At 35.9% G+C, this 21,931-nt stretch overlaps 2 protein-coding genes across 2 annotated transcripts; one reads left to right on the top strand and one right to left on the bottom strand.

The window, feature by feature from the left end:
* The first annotated feature begins 822 nt into the window (after nt 1-822).
* LOC132544608 (17-beta-hydroxysteroid dehydrogenase type 6-like) lies at nt 823-11,806 on the top strand. The gene is made up of 5 exons (XM_060208230.1): nt 823-1,527; nt 6,042-6,254; nt 6,701-6,883; nt 10,241-10,373; nt 10,819-11,806. The coding sequence occupies exons 1-5, from the start codon at nt 1,320-1,322 to the stop codon at nt 11,156-11,158; spliced, it is 1,077 nt and encodes a 358-aa protein (XP_060064213.1). The 5' UTR covers nt 823-1,319; the 3' UTR covers nt 11,159-11,806.
* Nucleotides 11,807-14,516: 2,710 nt separating this feature from the next.
* LOC132544603 (40-kDa huntingtin-associated protein-like) lies at nt 14,517-21,602 on the bottom strand. The gene is made up of 12 exons (XM_060208222.1): nt 21,528-21,602; nt 21,069-21,115; nt 20,715-20,787; nt 19,392-19,551; nt 18,991-19,059; nt 18,343-18,405; nt 17,930-17,987; nt 17,259-17,321; nt 16,946-17,037; nt 16,663-16,744; nt 16,398-16,444; nt 14,517-15,583 (listed from the first exon to the last, which is right to left on the bottom strand). The coding sequence occupies exons 1-12, from the start codon at nt 21,584-21,586 to the stop codon at nt 15,446-15,448; spliced, it is 951 nt and encodes a 316-aa protein (XP_060064205.1). The 5' UTR covers nt 21,587-21,602; the 3' UTR covers nt 14,517-15,445.
* Between the last annotated feature and the right edge of the window lie 329 nt (nt 21,603-21,931).

Below are 21,931 nucleotides of genomic sequence, written 5' to 3'. Positions count from 1 at the left end.
CATACGCAAATACAACCGTTGTTGCGCCAACGTGAACGTCTACATAACCTGGATGCACACACAACATGTGCACCAACAGGAAATCCTACAACACATACGAATGTACAACAGATAATGAACCAACGTGAACGTCTACAGCAGGTAAAGCAAACAATAAGGTGATGCGCCAATAAAAGAAGGTTCACAACACGAAAGCAAATACAACTGAAGATGCGCTATTAGGAAAGCGTTCAACACACATATAGGCAAGCACACGACATATTTAGACAGGTATACCGTTTTCAAGCACCATAAGGTAAATAAATACAACGCCTAATAAACCAAGCACGCATAAAACTGTGTAGGCATATTGATTTAACCGTAACGTCAATACCTGTAGGCAACTCGATTGGTGGCAATTGACAATCACAATAAGCAAAACAATACTGGGATGAGAATTACAGATTAAATATGCGCATAGCGATGACTTTCGACGTCTCTGTTCAGCGGACAGACTCAATTGCTATAAATACCTTGCGAGATCAAACAAATCTCGAAAGTGATTTCCCCAGATGATATCGCCTTAGTAGTAAGCATTTATAGGATAGTAACAGCCTTATAACTGAGAGCTCCATGACGTGCAGCATCAGATTGCCAGAGGCACGTTCTGTATAGGAAAGTGTCTGGGTAATGGAAGTGTTGTGAATCACTGTGCCTCTCAATTAAGTGTATCAATAAGCTTAATTAACTTCCTGGCAATTAACATTCGATCGTCATTATCTACTATGGATGAGGAATTCGAGAAACTCGATACATTATGTAATTGACACAGCGATGAAGAAACAGTGATCTAACGACATGACATTAAATTTGTGCTATTACATGTACATATGAAATCAATTCAATGGATTTCAGCAAATAGTCAATTCGTCAGTGGATTTCGCACCGTCATCGAATGACATGTTACGAGTTTTGTTTATATAGTGGGGATTGGTACGGTATTACAATATACATTTCATTTCGAGATCTATTGTTCGTGTGTAAAACGTTTCATGATAATTAGAGGTAACTGCTATCCAGGTAGGAATCAAGCGGATCGCCATAAAACCCCGATACCCCTAACCGTGAAATGGACTGGGCTACATTTGTAAACATTAGAGCTTGTGGTGTCTTTGAACTCAGTACCTATCTCCGTAGGTATTTATAGGGGCGGTGAACGGAGGGGTGACCTACTCTTAATATACAAATGACAATGGACACCGGGTGACACACCTGTATGTGTTTATTACCTGTGCTTATATACGCACTCACTATTTACATGCGACAACTGATAACTTAATATGAAGCGTGTAGCAGGACTCGTCACATTAGTGTTGGGGTTTGGTATATATTTTACCCAACCGCAAGTTTTGTGTGCTTCCGTGTTATCTGAACCGCTGTATGCTGTTGTGTTTTATGCTGTTTTGGGACTGACCGCTGTGTTTCTCCTGACCAGTAAAAGCCCAAGACTTTGTATTAGTCCTGTTGGAAAAGCTGTTGTAATTACAGGTAAGTTTATTGTCGACTGTAATCTGTATGTAAATATATACACCACTGAAGTTACACTGTACATGTGTGCGTTATATATTAAACCGACATTCGCCTCTAGTGTAATGTAGTGTAATGTGAATTTTAAATAACTTATTTAGCATGCATCTTTCGTACTTAATCATAGAAATATCTTAACATGTTTTGAGGAGGAATCAGCCATGCATGTCTCTAGTGACGAGGATACCAGCAAGCGCCAGTAAAACGTTTTAAACCCATACCTCCATCGATCCCCTCCGCACCTGTTTATGATCCTTGTTTACTTCTAACGAACCTTTGGAATACAATGTACCTTAGTCAGGTAAACAAGATTGAATCGCCGAACCCCTAGGATATGAAGTCGCCTTTTGTGACACCAAGCCAATTTGTCAGGACGGTCTAGGCGAACTTTTATGGTCACGTAGTTATAACTTTAAAATAATTGCGGTTGGATTGAATTGACGATTTGACAGCGCTCATACTACCCGGTTGTCACCCGAAGTATAAACTTAAATACCACACGCCGTCAAAACAAAATAATGCCCACTGGGAAGGGTTGTTCTATTGGTCGGCTGCGAATGTCAAGTAACAACGTTTGTTATGTTGTTGTTGAATCAGCGATTTTCGGGATATCTGAATTTTCATTTTCACATAAATTGAAATCGGTATTTACCAATTGAAATCACACGAGACTCGGAGCGGCATCAGAATGCGGCGAGTACTCCAGCACTTAGCGAGAATCAGACTAAAGGTCATTGCGTCACCTTCCTCAATCAGATGTAGGAGAACATGTGACCAAGATGACTGACACAAGGAAGAGAAAATTATTTAATATGTTGTTACCTAATTACATACACGATGATGAAGACATGTCATTACTTCCTACAATACTTGACGAACTGAAGTACACAAGAAAGTATAACTTTCCTGGTCACCATGCCGATATGTGGAGTACTTTGGTACTAAGCTGGGTAGCGCTTGCATTTACAATTATCACCACGAGTTGACAGAATGGTAACAACACAACCATTTAATCAACCTTTCCATCATGTCGTTAGGGTCTGGATGAGAATGAGCACACCTGAAACAGATTACACACGTTTACATGTACTCTTGCCCCGTCAACAAATACTGTTTCAGATATGAATCATAAAATGATGGTTACGCTTTAGGATTTTACTCGCTATACCTGTTACATGCTCTCTAACGAGTTGAACCACACCCAAAACCAGAGGAACGACCAATTTTTCAGTCAGAGTGTCAAGGTCTGTATCCGATATACAAGACATGTTATCCTCTCATAACTAGTAGAGGAATATGATAGGTTGTTCCGGACACACCCCTGATTGATGTTATTTGTGATATGTTGGTATTTTCTTGATGTTTTTTTCAACATGATTATACGGAAACATACAACATCTATATACGTTTATGTACCTTGATTGGGTGTTCCGATGGGAAGTCGGGCGTGAAGAGGGTCAACCACAAGACCATGCACTTACGTACATCAAGGATAAAACTGTTTGTAATTTCTGTCAATATAGTCCCTGTGATAGATAAAAGGTAATGGCTTTTCTAAGCGTTTGAAAAGTCTACTATTCACCTTCTAACCTGCAATACATTACCCCCTCCTTAGTACTCATTAAGAGTGACGTAAACCGCCTCATCCTGTAGCCGATTGCAGATGTACAGTAAAGAAACGAGTCACGTAACTTCCGGTAATGCTATTGTAACCATTTCAGTGACGTCATTGATTCGACACCGCCATTCTGGTCGAACTGTGTCGCAAAAGGTCAGAAAGGAATATAATAGTGAAAGTAAAGACCAGGTAGAACTACTGACATAGGAATCCTTCAAAATAGTCAAATATTCCATCATGGCGAGTCTTTATTTTGGTCAAGTCTTTAACGTACAATTGATACAATGTATCTAATACATGGCATGCCATATACACACCAGGTTTCACGTACATTAACATAGTTGGATGGAGAAAACGTTGGAATAGGTCACCTGATCAAACTTATCTGAGGACGTCCTCTATTGTCACGTCAAGCTGCGATCGGGGCTCCAACATTCGTTATTTTATCGGCACGGCGTAATTGACCCACATTCCTGAACATATGGGACCTATACCTACAAGGCTTTCATGATATCGCAGTGTAGATTACACCCGCTAGAATATATTTAAGTTATGTGTCCGCAATTCAGTTCAACCACGCAATTGCACCCATGGCCATACAAAGAACGTACATGGAACGGCATACTTCCATAAAGTTTGTGTGCACAGCAGAAACAGTTGAACCTCTTTTCATTTTTATTCTTAGAAATTCAGAGTCAACGCTGTGACTTTTAAGTCTTTGAAACTGTGGGAGAAATATGTATATCAACGGCCGTGGCGTTCAAACCTTCCAGAAAACGTGACCGAAAATTTACATCGTTCTACAGGTTAAACACTTTACAAAGTGGGAAATCAAGCTGATGAAATTCTGACATCGTACATTTACAACAAATAAACCTCAACAAGCGAATGGGGACTAACGAGATCTGGTTATACTTTGGGGAAATCATTCTGCGAGCGGCAGGTTGTCTGACATAATTAAAACACTCTGTTCGTCCTCTCATCTTAGTGTGTCGTGGGTTGATATGCCTGGTTATTGATTTACATCAATAAAACAGTGAAATTGAATACAGGTGAATATGTATATTGTTACAGACAACTGGGTCAACAACCAGCAGATAACTGAACTAAATATCACCATAAGCACGCGATAAATGTCCGTGAACATGATATTAACGTGCAATTACTGACCACGGATGTTTTTTCGTTACATTTACGTTACCGATTATCAGTCACAGTCTGTAGACATCGGTAATATGATCCATGTTTCAGCACGTAGATAGACAATACAGTTAAACATCTGGCCATCCACTTTGTTTAACAAACACAAACTCAAAGATATCATTTTGCAAGGTACGTGTATTGTAGGCATGTATCAGGTACTATATTGATGCTAAACCCTCAGCTGAACCAAGCTCTACTGCACCTAAATTTTATATGTAGCGAGACTAACTGCAGAGCTACACTTGTATTCAGCAATGGATGTTTTAGCAAATCGCATTATTTAAGGTGAGTTTAATCCTTATATTTACATTTTTTCTTCAATAAACATTTTTCTTCATTTCAATGATTCCAACATTCAGTTAGCCGCCCTAAAACCTACTATCTGGGAACCTGATACCACAGGAAAAAAATAACGTTTTAGAAAGTGTCTTACATATAGTCATGTATCATTTGATAAATACAAAACGATTATTTTATTGAGATTTTGTAAATTAAAAAAAAAACTCAAAAGTTTGACAAAGAATGACAAATGGAACTCATTTTGCGGAGGCATTTAAATCATTCGAAATTGAAACATAGCGTGTGATACGGTGACGTTACGCGAGATTTCTTCATTCATAACGTCATATCACTACGCGAACGAGTCTATAATGATGATAAGAATTTTAAAAAGTCCATTACAACGGTCATTATAAATATTTTCCTATAATACGCGTGGCTATTGTTGACAAGCTAACAAGGCTTAATGTCAACTTGTCAGCAATAGAACTTCCATCACCATTTTCTCAGATGTTCAATTATCTATTCATTTCAATGAATGAATGCAGAACAATTGTGGGTATAAAGTTTTGTTCAAAGCAGCTTACCTAAAGAATAAAATGACAATTTCACAGATGAGAATTTTTCGCTTTTGAGTTTAATTCGATCGTGAAAAAAGAAAATGGTATTGTGAGAATGTCACGTGTTCGCCGAATACCTATATTACTGAGAGTTGTACAGTTGCAAAAGTTGTAAAAGTTGTAAAACAACCCAAATCGAGAAATCTAAAGACATCTGCATCTAAAGACATCTGCGTCTAAGACGTCCAGTTTGTATACTACAACGGCACATCATTATATATTTATAAATTTTACTAAAGTGAGGTGATCTATCATAATTAAATCTGATAGAATCGATCTATTGGTGAGAGAGGGTAGATACATCAACTGGTTTAAAATCACAACCTCGTTACCTATCAATTCACAACCTCGTTACCTATCAATTCACAGCCTCGTTACCTGTCCAACACCTATCAAGTGATAGATGAAAACATGTTTTAAAACGTCATTTGATACCTGAAATTCCAACGATATGCTTGGAATTGATACTACATACACACGGAGAAATGAAAATGGTCTTCAACTGACCAACATCAAAAATTGCTTTCGATGCTTAACTCACAAATAGAGCGACGTATTTTGGAAGAGAATTCACTTTTAGTCTTGAATTTTTGTATAAAGAAACAATCCAGACAGGTATTGATTTCTCATTGAAAACTGATACACTGACAGACTAAATTATTTAAAGTCAGATCTTTAAGTAACTTTACATTTCAAACAAATTAAACCGATCATAAAACAAATTATTATTGATACCAGATAATGATGTTTTCCAGGATGCGACAGTGGGTTCGGAAACAGCCTGGCCAGACGCTTGGACAAGCTCGGGTTCATGGTCTTTGCCGGATGTTTAGCTCCGGACCGTCAGGGGGCTAAACAGCTCGAGGAAGATTCATCTGGAAGAATTAAGTTGGTTGAACTCGACGTCACAGATGATCAGCATGTAAGAGCTGCTGTAATGTTCGTCAAACAGAATCTTGGCGAAAACAGTGAGTAACTACAGCATCTGTGTCATTCTTTTAAAAAGGAAAACAAAAGAAAACACACATTGATTGTAGCCGAAAATAATTAAAGAACTATTTGAGAGTTTGAGATGATTTTAAACGAAAAAATATCTTCAGTTTTTGGTTTATGAAAAAGTAACAGCAGGACATTGGACTTAAGTTATCATCCCATAATGAATGACTTTTATAATATCGACCGAAAACTGCATATAGCTGACATCATGTCTGTTGTTTGTACAGATTTATAACCGAGTTCAAGTTACATACATATCAAATCCGAATCAAATCAGAAAAAAAATATTGGTTCAATTGCTACAAATGTATTTATTCTATTGATCTCCGTTGAATCATTGTTTGCCCTCAAAGCATTCGAGTAAACAGTAGTGTGTGTATATCCTGTTCTGATTAACGTGTTTCGGTGTGTTTTACAGCACTATGGGCTTGTGTAAACAACGCCGGTATCGCCGTGTTCCAGGAGATTGAATGGTGCTCGGTTATTCAGTTTCAACAGATCATGGACGTGAACGTGATTGGTGTTGTCAGGGTAACGAAGGCCTTCCTACCGCTCATAAGGGCGTCCAAAGGACGAGTTGTCAACGTGGCCAGCCTAGCAGGTACATTGATCAATAGTGTCACGTCGGTAATATGGCAATGTCATGTGTAATTTTTCATGTAACATTGAGATATTTTTAAATGAGGAATTCGTTTACTTCCATTTATAACTCAATAAACCATGCTCAAACAATCCAACGTCAAATACCACCAAAGATACAGGGTATAAGCTCAATGTCAAGAAACCATGTTAGGATCACGCAGTTCTAGTCTTTTCTGTGCCAATTTTGCGAGTATATGGGGGTTTCTTTATAAGTTTATTGTCAAGCAGGCTTAATGAGATCCTGGAGGTCAGTGTATGTTTAGTAAGAAGTTTACAAGAAATGTTCCTTAAAAGTCTTGCGTCAAGTAAGTATAACAGAAGTTAATTTTCGTTTCAATGCCACCGCTAGGATTCGAACCAGGGACTTCAGGTTTACTAGTCTGACGATCGACCTTAAGGGAAGTAATCTGTAACAGAGCGGTTTACTGCGACAAGTATTTACCATGGTTACCTACCCCAACCCCTTCCAGGAAAGAATATGTTCTCGAGTTTTCAGGGGTTACAGCGATGTCGTTTGTACAATGCTAATCGCCATGTCCGAGTTCTAGCAGGAGCGCAAATTTAAAAGAGGTTATTTTTATTTCATGACCATCTTTAGCGTTCGAACTCGCGACCTCTGGTTTACTAGTGTGACATTCAACCGATTGAGTAAAAGAGAAGTTCTTTGTAGCCGAGCGGTTTATTGCAGCTAGAATTAACACCATGATAACATGAGTCTTATGGGTTCCGTTTTGGTATTTGTAAGGTTAGATCAAATGTAGTGGGATGGTCCTTGTTAGTCCATTGTCAAGTGAGTTTAATGGATCTCTGTTGATCTTTGATAGTTTACTTCCAAGTATAAACTGTATAGTCCTATTAAATACAGTGTCAAGTGAGTCTTATAGGCTGCTTTGTACTCATTGTAAGTATAGTCTTAAGTGTAAACGGGCTATGTTCATTGTTTAGCGTACATGATTTATTCCTTAATGCTCATTGTCTAGCATACTGAATGTGTTCTTTCATGCACATTGTCTAGCGTGCATGATATATTACCTTTAGCATACTTAATATTCCTTGTGATCGTTGTCTAGCATACTTAATATTCCTTGTGATCGTTGTCTAGCATACTTAATATCCCTTATGCTCGTTGTGTAGCATACTTAATATTCCTAGTGATCGTTGTTTAGCGTACATGATATTTACTTTTTTAAAAGCGTACTCCTTTCAAGTCCATTTCTACGTTGTTTCATGACATTATATTAATTTGTTAACAATTCATCACGGAACTTGCTGACAGAACGATTCATTCAATATTTGTTTACGGGTCGGTGCATAGTGAAACGTGTGGTGTGTGTTTAAAGATCGGTTAACGCTTAGCGTGTGCTGTGTGTTTAAAGATCGGTTAACGGTTAGCGGGTGCTGTGTGTTTACAAGTCGGTTCATAGTTAGCGTATAATGTGAGTTTAAAGATCGGTTAACAGTTAGCGTGTGCTGTGTGTTTACAGGTCGGTTAACGGTTAACGTGTGTTTACAGGTCGGTTCTGTTCATGGTTAATGTGTGCTGTGTATTAACCGGTCGTTCACGGTTTAACGTGTGCTGTGTATTAACCGGTCGTTCACGGTTTAACGTGTGCTGTGTATTTACAGGTCAATTAACAGTTAATGTGTGCTGTGTATTTACAGGTCAATTAACAGTTAATGTGTGCTGTGTATTTACAGGTCAATTAACAGTTAACGTGTGCTGTGTATTTACAGGTCGTTCACGGTTTAACGTGTGCTGTGTATTTACAGGTCAATTAACAGTTAATGTGTGCTGTGTATTTACAGGTCAATTAACAGTTAATGTGTGCTGTGTATTTACAGGTCAATTAACAGTTAATGTGTGCTGTGTATTTACAGGTCAATTAACAGTTAATGTGTGCTGTGTATTTACAGGTCAATTAACAGTTAACGTGTGCTGTGTATTTACAGGTCAATTAACAGTTAATGTGTGCTGTGTGTTTACAGGTCGTTCACGGTTTAACGTGTGCTGTGTATTTACAGGTCAATTAACAGTTAATGTGTGCTGTGTGTTTACAGGTCAATTAACAGTTAACGTGTGCTGTGTATTTACAGGTCAATTAACAGTTAATGTGTGCTGTGTATTTACAGGTCAATTAACAGTTAATGTGTGCTGTGTGTTTACAGGTCAATTAACAGTTAATGTGTGCTGTGTATTTACAGGTCGGTTAACGGTTAACGTGTGTTTACAGGTCGGTTCTGTTCATGGTTAATGTGTGCTGTGTATTTACAGGTCAATTAACAGTTAATGTGTGCTGTGTGTTTACAGGTCAATTAACAGTTAATGTGTGCTGTGTATTTACAGGTCAATTAACAGTTAACGTGTGCTGTGTATTTACAGGTCAATTAACAGTTAATGTGTGCTGTGTATTTACAGGTCAATTAACAGTTAACGTGTGCTGTGTATTTACAGGTCAATTAACAGTTAACGTGTGCTGTGTATTTACAGGTCAATTAACAGTTAATGTGTGCTGTGTATTTACAGGTCAATTAACAGTTAATGTGTGCTGTGTATTTACAGGTCAATTAACAGTTAACGTGTGCTGTGTATTTACAGGTCAATTAACAGTTAACGTGTGCTGTGTATTTACAGGTCAATTAACAGTTAATGTGTGCTGTGTATTTACAGGTCAATTAACAGTTAATGTGTGCTGTGTATTTACAGGTCAATTAACAGTTAACGTGTGCTGTGTATTTACAGGTCGTTCACGGTTTAACGTGTGCTGTGTATTTACAGGTCAATTAACAGTTAATGTGTGCTGTGTATTTACAGGTCAATTAACAGTTAATGTGTGCTGTGTATTTACAGGTCAATTAACAGTTAACGTGTGCTGTGTATTTACAGGTCAATTAACAGTTAATGTGTGCTGTGTATTTACAGGTCGTTCACGGTTTAACGTGTGCTGTGTATTTACAGGTCAATTAACAGTTAATGTGTGCTGTGTATTTACAGGTCAATTAACAGTTAATGTGTGCTGTGTATTTACAGGTCAATTAACAGTTAACGTGTGCTGTGTATTTACAGGTCAATTAACAGTTAATGTGTGCTGTGTATTTACAGGTCAATTAACAGTTAACGTGTGCTGTGTATTTACAGGTCGTTCACGGTTTAACGTGTGCTGTGTATTTACAGGTCGTTCACGGTTTAACGTGTGCTGTGTATTAACCGGTCGGTTCACGGTCGACACGTGCTTTGTGTTTAAAGGTTGGTTCACGGCTAACACGTGCTATGTGTTTAAAGGTTGGTTCACGGTTAATGTGTGCTGTATGTTTACAGGTCGGTTCACGGTGCCATCGTTTGCTGCTTACTCGATGTCTAAGAAGGCATGTATAGCATTTTCGGATGGACTACGCCAAGAAATGCACAAATTTGAAATCAAAGTGATCACTGTGGAACCGGGCTTGTACAAGTAAGACTTGTTTCTTCTACGTTATCCTTACCATAAACATAATTGCAGTTTTTACTCCATTTATTCATGTGCGGAAGTGCTAGCTATAAGTATTACCATTTCAGTGTTAGAAGTTGAATTAACTGTAGTAGTCATTTATGACACTAATGTTTTCGTTTGTTTAAAAAATGTTTTACCCAATTGAAATATGGATTTTGGGGATAGTTTTTTTCCTGTATCCAATAGCAACATATCGACAAACCTAGTCAGCACACGAAAGCAATCGTTTAAACCTATGTTCTGAGCTAGCCAAAATATCAGTGGATTTTATTTACACAAGAGACTACCCGGTAACTCACTCTTGAAATGTATATATGTTTTACGTTGGTTAAATATTAAATTTACCTGTATGTTTATAAAAATATAAACGATAAAAAAGACGTTTGAATTTATTTCTGCTCTACAGGACACCTATAGCCGCCACGGACTACCTTATTGACACTAACCGGAAGTCGTGGGCGGAAACGCCTACAGAGGTGAAGGACGTGTATGGAGAGGAGTATTTTGACGCCTTTCTAAAGAGTATTGAGGGTCAAATGAAACGTGCACGCAGCAATGTCGAGGAGGTGGTGGATCAGATGGTAGAGGCAGTCACTACCAAGGAGCCGCGCGTGCGCTATGTACCTAACTTCATGTCCAACCTTCGAGCGAATGTCCTCATGTACCTGCCTACATCCTTAACTGACAAGTTCTTTGAATCAATCTACAAAATAAAGGTGGACGTTAAGAAACCTTCTACTCCTTAAAATTCTGAAATTGTTTTTCTAGGACGAAAAACTCGGAATGACTACATCTTAATGCTATACCGTATTGTTCTGTGTGAAAGAACATGTAGATAGGCTAAGTCTAATTACTGACTTGTTTTATGGATCTAGATCTATCTACATTGACATTTGGCGATACAGGCAGATTATTTACAGTCAGTTCCGTATATATATTGAATCGGACGATAAAATATTTGAATTAATATATAAGCGAACAACTTGTCTCATTGTACTTAACTAAATATGTCGTATGCGCGGTATCTTGTTCACCTATTCTCCAATATTGACTCCAATAAACCGGTTAATTTGGCAATCCAGATCATTTGCTACCCGGATATCAAACCAAAAAGACCATCATGGGAGCTTGCATTAGTGAATTACGATTGAGTCTTGCTCCATAAGCACAGCGAAACTCGCGAAAGAGCCTCTTTCACACTATGTTTTGTATTGATGTTTACAACTGAACGCAGTTAAATGTATGTAGGTGTCAATGTTTTGTGGTAAAGCGTTTAATGTGATCTGTAAGGAAGTGTTCGTGTACTGTACTTGCATCAAAAACCATTCGTACATCTTTCACGTTCAGGGAAATGTATGTTTTTATGTAACACCTTTGAACCATATGTAATCATTTATAACCCTTTAAAAACATAAAATAAATGCGAAAGCTATATAATGGGTTTTTGTTGTATGTAACGTAATTTCTATTTAAGATAACCCTCCTCCACCATGACGACGCCATGTACGTGAATTGAATACATGTACTTGCATCGCACACAATTTAATGAACAGATGAATAAATGTGTAAAAACCAGACACGAGAGAAAATACCTTTCACTCGTTTGAAATTGGGCACGGTAGCGCCAAATTATGCATTTATACACACAAAACAACTGATTCGGCAGTGATGCCTAAGCCCTTCGGTTAAAACCTACAGGCAACTGAGAAAAATCCAAAATGATCGAAATCTAGATGGAGATGTGCACAAGCCTCATATTTCGAACAACTTCATAATTTTCGAATATCGGATAGTTTTAAAAGGACACTAATTACATATGTATGCTATGAAGCGTGTCACTATTCCAGTGAATTAAAAGCATACAGATTAATGGTAGTAGATATATATATTAAAACGAATTTCTATTTTTCATGATAATGGATCTTTCGTTCGCTCTGACACACATAAGTAGTAATCATTCCATGAGTTGGCAAGTGCATTTTAATACAAATACATAAATCGTATTCAAAAATGCAACGTCATAGCAAACAGCCTTTCACTGCCACAGTTACATGGGATATTTCCGTGATTTTTTAAGTGTCGTCACCTTCATCATGTAGACAAAATAATGAAACACCATTTGTTTTAAGGGGATGTTCGGAATTCGTTAAGTCTACTACATAAAGTGTCATGTTTGATATCGTTGTGTTCTTAATCCTGTTTCTCTTAAACCAAGGTTAAACAATGAAAAAACATCACGATATTATCTGTTAGTCATAAATTCCAGCATACGATTAAAAAGTACTGTTTATTTAATGTTCAGTATACTGATAAACGCAAATACCATTGGCTTGTTCGAAGATTGCTATGGTATCTACACGTATCTTAAAATTTGGGCAAAAAGATGTCTAAATAAAACGTTTGAGTTGCATAAACATCTTTTATAGCCAAATATTTCAAACATATGTTTTGGTTTATTGGGCGTGTGGAGTAAAAATGTGATAACAAAGACATTAAACTGTTAAAATTGAAATTATAAAAGACATAAACACTTTGTGATAAGCTTACTGGATTCCTTCTATACACGATGCAACGTTCCAACATTCCGTGGAATTACCAACATTAAATTTATCAGAATATCAGATATGTCGGCGAAAACCGCCATGTTATTAAATATGTCAAGAATAAATGAAATCATTTAATATGCTTCTACATGTATACCACGCATTTCGATCTGTAATTCCGCAAAACTCGAATTTCACTTCGGAACCCTGTGTACATATAGGGATTATTTAGTAAATACTTAGGCGATGTACACACTAGATAATCTAGTCTGTAAGATGGAGTAGTGTTATCACTAGTACCAGGGTTTCAGCGTGCTGTAAGACAACGACTGTCGTATACGTAACTGCTTATGTAATAAAAATACTAGGTGTGGGTATTTGAATACATGTAGTGGGCCCCAAGGGATCTAGATATATAACTCCTTAATCTACGTTACTAGGAAACGTGTGATATGAGGACTCATTTGGGGGATACGATCGCCGATCGATACAATCTTGCACAACAAGTCACCTTGTACCTTGTGCAAAAATAGTTTTGTTACCAACAAAAAGGAAATCCTTTAATTGATCGCGGATGTTTTTTTTAAGTTGGGCATATCCGTGTTTAGATGTACCATTCGTATTGGAAAGATATATCAGTGTCCTACTTTCTAACACCCAAATCACGATGTTGAGTGTTGTTGTGCTCAACCCTTGCTTTATATATCACCAGTTAATACATTATCTCGTGAAACATTTCAGTGATGGTCTGAAATAACAAAACAGAAATTAAAGCATGCATTTAAAACTAAAATGTAAATAATGGAGTCGATAGTAATTTAAAATTCCGTTTCAATGAAAAGTATTAATGAGCGTGACCTTATCACAACTGACGTAGACATTTCCACCTCAGGACTAACCCTTTGATGAAATCATACTACATTGGAGTTAAATGCCTCTTAAGTACAACCCTTCCAGATTGCAGGTGGTAAACACTGGCGGTGGAATTTAGTCCCCGAGGTTTGTCATAACCTGTATTAATTTATACAGAGATGTAATTGACGTTCTCTTGAAAACATCCGATATTGATCAATTCATTGGACTAGTGGACATTCCCATTTAGATCTTGATATTCATTCTCAACCAATGCCCATTTCCCTCGGTTACCTTCAAGGTGACAAAACAACAGGTCCTCAGCAACATTGACCAGTCCTCAAAGGGTGAAATACTTGTATGATGCTGTTTAATCTATTATTTGGCCTCTACTGTAATTTTAAAATGGTATTGTAAGATATTAATCTCCGGTGTGTCTTTAATACAATCCTTTCCACTAACATGCTCCAAGTAATGTCTATATAGAAGCTACCAGATAAAACTAATACCAGAGAACCTTGTTCTTTTTCCAAATATATGGCAAATTATACATTTTAATAAGTTTGACCTCAATCTACAGTCAAAATTTTGGAAAGAAAGAAAATGTATTAAATTAGACTGCTTTCCCTATTACACTACAGGCCAAAGTTCAAAACAGTTCTTATACAGGTATTTTGATCTATGCTTTTAAAATGACAATACAGCGGTGTTAAAGAATACAAATGACTTTTATTCAAAATTATCTTCACATAATCAGTTCTTACAATCATCTTCATGTGTATGGCCTTGTGTTGAACATTTAAATACATTAACAGACCAAGACCCTTCCAGATTTCCAACAGGTATTGCACAATGCCCACAATACATAATCACTTAGTAGTAGTGGCCTCCTACAGAGCGAGATTTTGATCCATTTGCCAATTAGTGAAGTGATAATTTGAATTACATTGGTAAATTTGAAAAAAAAAATGGTGTAATAATTTGTTACATCTAAAAAGCACTAATTAAACTGTGCATTACTCTACATTTATCTGTTTAACATTTGATAATGGTCAGCAAACAGTACGTCACATGACTTAACAACTAGTACACACACATATCCTTATGGATGTTTAGAAGTATAATTTTGCTCTAGATTTACTTAGACATACATATATTTACAGTAACACAGCACTTTGAGTCAATAAATAATTTAAAACATCATCAAGCAAAGAATATTTGATAAACAAAACCTGTTCCATTATTAGAAATAGCACATCTAAACATGTATGTATGTCATTATTTTCAATGGTGATTGGTGATGTCTTTTCAATTAAGACATTCAAGATGAAAGTGGCTTCCCATTGATTTATTGTATCAGAAGAAAAGGAATGGCTGATTATAACATGATGTAGCTCAAAAAGAAATCCTGGCACCATGTGTTTCAGGGGAGATAACTTGATATGGACGCAGTATCTTTGGTTAAGGGAAATGTTCAGTGGAGTATGTTCCCTTTAAAACTTTTCTTTCTGGTTCTCTTTGCCATTCTCATTTGGAATGATTTTGAAGTTTTCATGAAAATAATTTGAAATAAAATGTTCCTGTTTGAAAATGAACCAATATATCACACTATGATAGCCAATCACACAATCCAATTGTTCACACACCTTCCCCAGATGGATGTGACATTTCTTTAATGATCTGAAATAATAGTTCATTTTGCTCTCCAGTCAGTAAGGGCCACAACTCTGTCTGTAGAGTACGGAGAGAAGTAAAGTCTTGAGACTGACAAGCCATCTGCAAGATAACACATAAAAAGATATTCAGTACTTAATCCCCATGATCTATGTATAGTCATTCAAAATTAAGATTCACATGCAGGTAGAAGCACTTAACACAAACCAGATACATTTCAGGGATATTGTCAAATAATATCTGGTCATGGCCTTCAAAATCAAAGGTGACAGGTTGTTTTAATGGATCATCAGGTAATGAGACCTTATGATTAATTATATTGTATAGTGATCACATCTGTATATATTTAGATGATGTTCTATATTATGTTTGAACAGTATTTTGACTATATTTTATCCAAAGTCTGAATTTGTAACCTATGAATACTTATAAAAACTGAAGAAATATCTGGTCAAATTTGGTATTTTTTTACAATTTGAGCAGGTCATACTATGGCCAATATCAGCTTGACCTGACAAAACCAGGTGAGATGAAGATGCCGACATTAGAACAGAGAGATCCTTAGACATCAGAATAACATAATGTTTAGCAACTAGTTGCTTACATTTGTGAGCGAAATTCACTTGTGCATCTAATCCTTGTTAAGTGCTTGGAAATATCAGACATGGATAATACACTGTAAAGGTTACTGTACAAGTAACAATTTTGACCAGGTTAAAGTTTTGTGTATCTTCAGGTAGAACAAATCAAATCAGTTGTTTGCTATATAGGATATATATGCAACAATGCCATTTTCAACTGGACCTAACCTGTCTGAAACTGAAAAATCGTGGAGAATTTAAGAATCTAAGAATACATCTTCATGAAAATTCTCTTGGCAATAATATCATTACAGTACTGTGAAGCTTATACATACCACAACTGACTGCATCATCAAAAATAGATCTTCTGACAGAAACTGGGCTGAAATAGTGACAACATCAGCAAATAATTTACTTTACATATTTGAATTGAAGACTTAATGTAATTTAATTTGTTACAAATTATACAGCTACAAAAAGTATACATGTGACTGATTTGGCCAACATTAATAATTGCTGCATAATAAATATGCAATAGAATGTACGATTAGAAGAGGACAGTGATGGAGGGAGGTATGTACAGGTCTAATGGATACTCACCAGTGGCATGGTCATCAGAGGACTCCCAGGCATACTTTTCCAGTGTCTGTGCATGTTCTGGTCTGATCCTTTGTGGGGTAGGCTGTGCAAAAATATATAGATACTCCTATAGGTAATTCATAACCATCCAGATTACTATTAACACCAGAAGTTGTAAACACAGAATTCATATTTTAACCAGACTACTGAATGGCCAGAAGCACATTTTACAGATTATATATTTTACAGAAAGTAGTCTCTTTATCATTGTATTCAATAAATTTGAAGACAAGACTTGACCTACTTGTAATAACATGAGTAAGAGCACTCTTGTAATCTCACAACGAGCTAGGATGTCACAGTATGCTCCTATAGGTTTCCCAGTGGTAGAGGACCCTGTCAAATTACAACACTTTACTACATGTTTATAATGATATGTAGATGATCATTCAGAACAAGTATTAGAGGAAAAGGATTAGAATATTAAAGATTGTTTGATCACATTAATATAATTACAAAACAAGTTATACAATATGATATGTTAGCATGTGTATAAGAAAACAATATGATGGACATGAAATGTAGACAAAAGCTAAAGTAAAAACATGAAAACCTACCACCCCTTTCCTGGGCAAGATACGCCATTTCTGTCAAAACCCCAAGAGCACCATCATAATCCTCTGTAAGCAACAGGAAACATGTATAAAGTAGGTGAAATAAAAAAAGCTTTGTCAGACAAACCCTCAAACTGAGACATCATGTGTTTTGAGTGTGGCACTATCCCAATATGAACAAGCAATCCCCGAGAGATCTTTGCGCCCACAATTGTTTGATCTTTATATGCCCTTTGAAAGTTGGATTTTTTCCTTTCTTTTCTCTTCTCTTTTCTGTTTTTGCTCTGAATGATAAGACATTTGAACATCGGAAGAAATAGTGATGATAATCTTTAACTGCAAAATCCAAAACGGCTGCCTGGAAGCCATTTTGTTTCTTCTGATTAGTCTGAACATCAAACAGGCACGACTAGGGACTTGAAGAAATCTATACATGAAATTTGAGAAAGATCTGTGCAGTTTTCTCAAGAAATAGCAATAACAAACTTTCAAACACAAAATCTAAGATGTCCGGCTGTAAGCCATTATGTTTTTCTTATCAGTCCCAAAATTTGAAAAGCTCACCATCTGTTGATGGTGGGTTAAAAATATGTTTGATGTGTAATAAGTGTAATAATATCCAGTCGTTTGACTGGTCAAAGTAAATGGAAAGTGGCATAGTAGCATTCACTTACTCATTTCCACTTTACAGGAGGCAACCGACCCAAGAGAGTGTAAACATTCCAGTGGACTCTACAAAAAGCACATAGCATTGTTCTATTTTCATTATACAGTATTGTGAAATATGTTCAACAAAACGTAATTTTATTCACTACAAATGTTTTAATTGCCAAATTATAGATCAAATATGGTTTATTTCTGAAAAATTTCTCTTACGTGACACTTATTATAAAATTATTTACTTGAAGCTACAACAATTGTTTTGACCTCTTGATGTTACCTACTTATATGTTTAAGCTGTGGATGTTTTTGTTCTGTAGTTATATTTGTACTGAATCTTTCATTGTTATTACACTATAAGAATTAATTGAAGTGACTTTATTCCAAACCTAATCAATTTTTAGAGCAATATTTATATTTTTGTTACCTGAGACTGAAGTTCTGCTGCCCTCTGGAAGTGGGACATTGCTTCACCAGGTTTGTTTAGACTCTGTCCCAAGAGAACAAGAAACATGCTTGGTTCAGTCAACAATAATCATAGGAACAAAATCTTGTAAGCAGCCTGTTCTGCATTTTAACCATGCCATAATTTTACAACACATGTATAGTATCATATTTACATTGTCCAAGTCAAAATCATCTGCCTTATCTAAGCATGAGTCTGAAGGTTTCTGTTTATTTTGTAACTTGAGGTCAGTTATCTTCTTAAATGCCTTATTGAACTGACAATTCTATGGGACCCACAAATTATGAATATCATGTCTGAAACATGCAGTAAATAAATGACACAGATGACATAACAGGTAACTGTATCTTCTCAAAACATTTCATTTCCGTAAATACTGAAATATACCTAGACACTCTGAGACTGGTTGAGTGGTGTAGTATTTATGCATTGACTTTTCATTGTGTGGGTTTCCTATAACAGTAAGATCCTTTTAAGTCTTCCATTTGAGCAAAAGAGGGTAATTAATACCAGGTAATATAACTGATTTCAGTTCTTATAAAATGTATAAGGTTTATAGTTTTAGTTGGATAAAAATAAACACAGCAACACATTAACATAATCATGTACCTTCAAAGCATTTCCAAGTTCTATTGAGAGAGCTGCAGCCAATGAGATATGATTGTTTTCAATGTAAACCTGGAATTCATAACATAGTACACTTCAGTATATTTCAAAAACAGGACACAAGTCATCAAAATATTCTAAAATTAATTAGAAAAAACCTATCGGAATTTATAGTCAAAAACAGAAATGCCATTATTCATAAGTCTACATCTGAATTACAGTAAGAACATTAATCATCATTGATCCAAGTATGACAACAAAGCATGGAAAATAACATGTAACTACTAATATATGTATAAGAAAACTTCATCCCAAAGCTGTTGCCATTTCTGCCAAAAGTAAAAAGGTGAATATTTTTATCAGTTTAACATCCTGGTGTAAAATAAGAAGCTTTATTATCTTACTCTAATAGCATGACTGAAACAGTTTATTGCTGCTGTGAGATGTTCTTCAAAGCTTGGACACTTCATTTCCCGATTGGCAAGTTCTGCATCCAAAAATGCCCGTGCAGCTGAGGTCAAGGCTTGTGCCTCACCAGCTGCATTCACCAAAGTGTGCTCACATCTGTCATGAAATTATATTATCAGATGTCAGATTCAGCAGAAAGAAGGTTTTGTATAACTACATGTTTAAACAATCAAATGATATATAGTATTTAGAAATTTTGGAGTGAGTTTTACTGAATTTGGTTGAAACTATCTCAATATGACATGTAGTATCGGTCTTGGCCTGATATTAAATATTTCAATTACTGTATTGCTTGATTTGAGAAAATTACATATACATATACAGCAATGCCAGTGTGTTACCCGATAAGTACTTCACACAATTTTTTTTCACTCATGTGGTTAGCAAGTAATTTTTCCACATTTCTGATCTTATGAAAGTCTTATTTGAACACAATGCATTTCATCAAGAGATTGTGTGCAGTGATAAATTAAACATCTATTGCTCAAAAGTATTCTTAATTGACCTTAATTGTTAGACGAAAGCTAATCAAATGTTTTTTTTTCATGCACTCATCTCTGGTATATGTATCTCTGACATCTCTGTCAAAATTTGGTTTCTGCAATCCATCAAATTTCAAAGAATTCAATGTAAATATTGTTGATGTTAATTTCTGCAGTTCACTGAAGATGCAGACGTGGCCAAGGTCAATATAATAGATATTCTGTATTTACATACAAATATACATTGTATGTTGTTCAATAAATTCCTGACTCATATATTCAATCAAAATTCATGAAATATAATGGAAGTTTTGCTGATAAAATTCTCATTTAGTATTGATTAGTTTAACGTGAAGGTATATATTAGAGTTTATAAGTCCAAATGCAAAAAAAGAGATGCTCCCCCTTAAAAATAATATATTTCTGAGCAAGAGAGACATTGTCTAATTCCTTCTGCGTACAACACCCTTTCAAATGACATAGCTTGACAAGAAATAACAAGGTCTTTTATATAAATATGATGTACTCTGATATAGTATTGTCTGCAATGTTAGGATATGAGATTTGTATACTATACAGAACTTACCACAGGTATCTTGAAAATATCACAAATTTTTTCTATAAAGAGATAATCAGCTTCAGTCAAAATATCAATCCTGACAAGATGGGACAGACATATTACCCAAAGTTATTAAAAGAATACAAGTTTAACTCCTTTGTTGATGTTAGACTGTTAATAACATCAGACAAATGATAAATATTGACTTCGAAATTTACCTTGCTTGTGCTAAACAACAAAACCCTGCATACTGTGGACAATCCTGCTGTTTTAAACTCTTTGCAAGGGCAGCTGAAAAACAAATACAGAAATATATATAGGTATGTAAAAATGAAAGATGAAGATTTGTTGATTAAAATCAAATTAGATTCAATGTACATGTACAGCAACCTGACATTCTTTCTTTCTGCTTTTAATATATTATACATGCATATAATTTTGTGAGCCCCCATCTCTCCCAGAAAGTTTTTACCTCATTAAAACAGCGAAATGGAAATGCAGTTGATTAATCTCCTATCAGATATGTGTAATAATATCTACATCCCTAATTATATTTTGGAACTTGAACTTACAATATTGCTCTATACCCTCTGCTACATTGGGTCTTTTTAGAAAGCGCCTGAAAAGATAAAGAAAACTACAAGTAGTCATAAGACACAATGTATTTGAAGAGTAATGATTATTAGAATAATTATTATTTCAGCAGTTCAACAGCAGACATTTCATCCGAAATGACCAATTCTTATAACCTTTGATTAGGATTAACCAGATAAAACACTGGCTGCGGGTTTTCGGTTAATGAGATATCAATAAGATGATGCGGTTCCAGGACATCATTTTCAAATGAAATTTGAGAGCAGCTGGCAAGACTTATGTCAGAACTGAATACGTAGAAAATACAGTGTTTTTGTTAATTACATGTGTCACACTCGTCAAAGACAGAAAGTGAACCATGCTATTGGTTTACTGTCACGGCATCAGTCTAACACTAAAACGCGTATCGTTCATAGATCAAGCAACTGTTTACTTACTTCTTCAATTTGTTAGTTACCGCTCTATATTTCCCTAAAACATCTACGTCTTTCTCCATTTCTGTCTCTTCGTTCCTTAATCAATAAATTTCGTTCGGTGTTAAATTTACCTTCACCACTGAAGAGTTCCAGACCGATATACGCCGACTATCGTGAAAGATAACCGCACTTTAAACAAGGTGTGTGGAAAAAAAACACCACATGATTACATGTTGATTACTGCACAGACGTAGTTAGAGAGAATACATAGTCAGTTTCTTAAAATATTGGATGTGTTTTGGCGAGGACGAAAACGACAAAAGAGGCGAGCAACTTTTGAAGGGGCGGGATGAGGGGATGCACTAATTACTAATTCCCGGTTCCAAACCCTCTTGCTGAACTCCAGGCTTCTGGTTTTCATACCT

This window comes from Ylistrum balloti, unplaced genomic scaffold (assembly GCF_031769215.1).
Source record: "Ylistrum balloti isolate Yb309-2 unplaced genomic scaffold, AGI_CSIRO_Ybal_v1 Utg369802, whole genome shotgun sequence".
Taxonomy (NCBI): Eukaryota; Metazoa; Mollusca; class Bivalvia; order Pectinida; family Pectinidae; genus Ylistrum; species Ylistrum balloti.
The sequence above is the reverse complement of the archived record's forward strand: the minus strand, read 5'-3'. Positions and strand labels throughout refer to the sequence as shown.

Excerpts from the sequence above, each read along its gene's own strand:
- LOC132544603 (XM_060208222.1), bottom strand. The coding sequence starts at position 21,586 with ATGGAGAAAGACGTAGATGTTTTAGGGAAATATAGAGCGGTAACTAAC. Across the intron at positions 17,038-17,258 it reads TCTTGCCCAGGAAAGGGGTG|GGTCCTCTACCACTGGGAAA; the intron begins GTAGGTTTTCAT and ends GTAATTTGACAG. Across the intron at positions 16,745-16,945 it reads TCTTACTCATGTTATTACAA|CCTACCCCACAAAGGATCAG; the intron begins GTAGGTCAAGTC and ends ATTTTTGCACAG.
- LOC132544608 (XM_060208230.1), top strand. The coding sequence starts at position 1,320 with ATGAAGCGTGTAGCAGGACTCGTCACATTAGTGTTGGGGTTTGGTATA. Across the intron at positions 1,528-6,041 it reads AAAAGCTGTTGTAATTACAG|GATGCGACAGTGGGTTCGGA; the intron begins GTAAGTTTATTG and ends GATGTTTTCCAG. Across the intron at positions 6,884-10,240 it reads CAACGTGGCCAGCCTAGCAG|GTCGGTTCACGGTGCCATCG; the intron begins GTACATTGATCA and ends GTATGTTTACAG.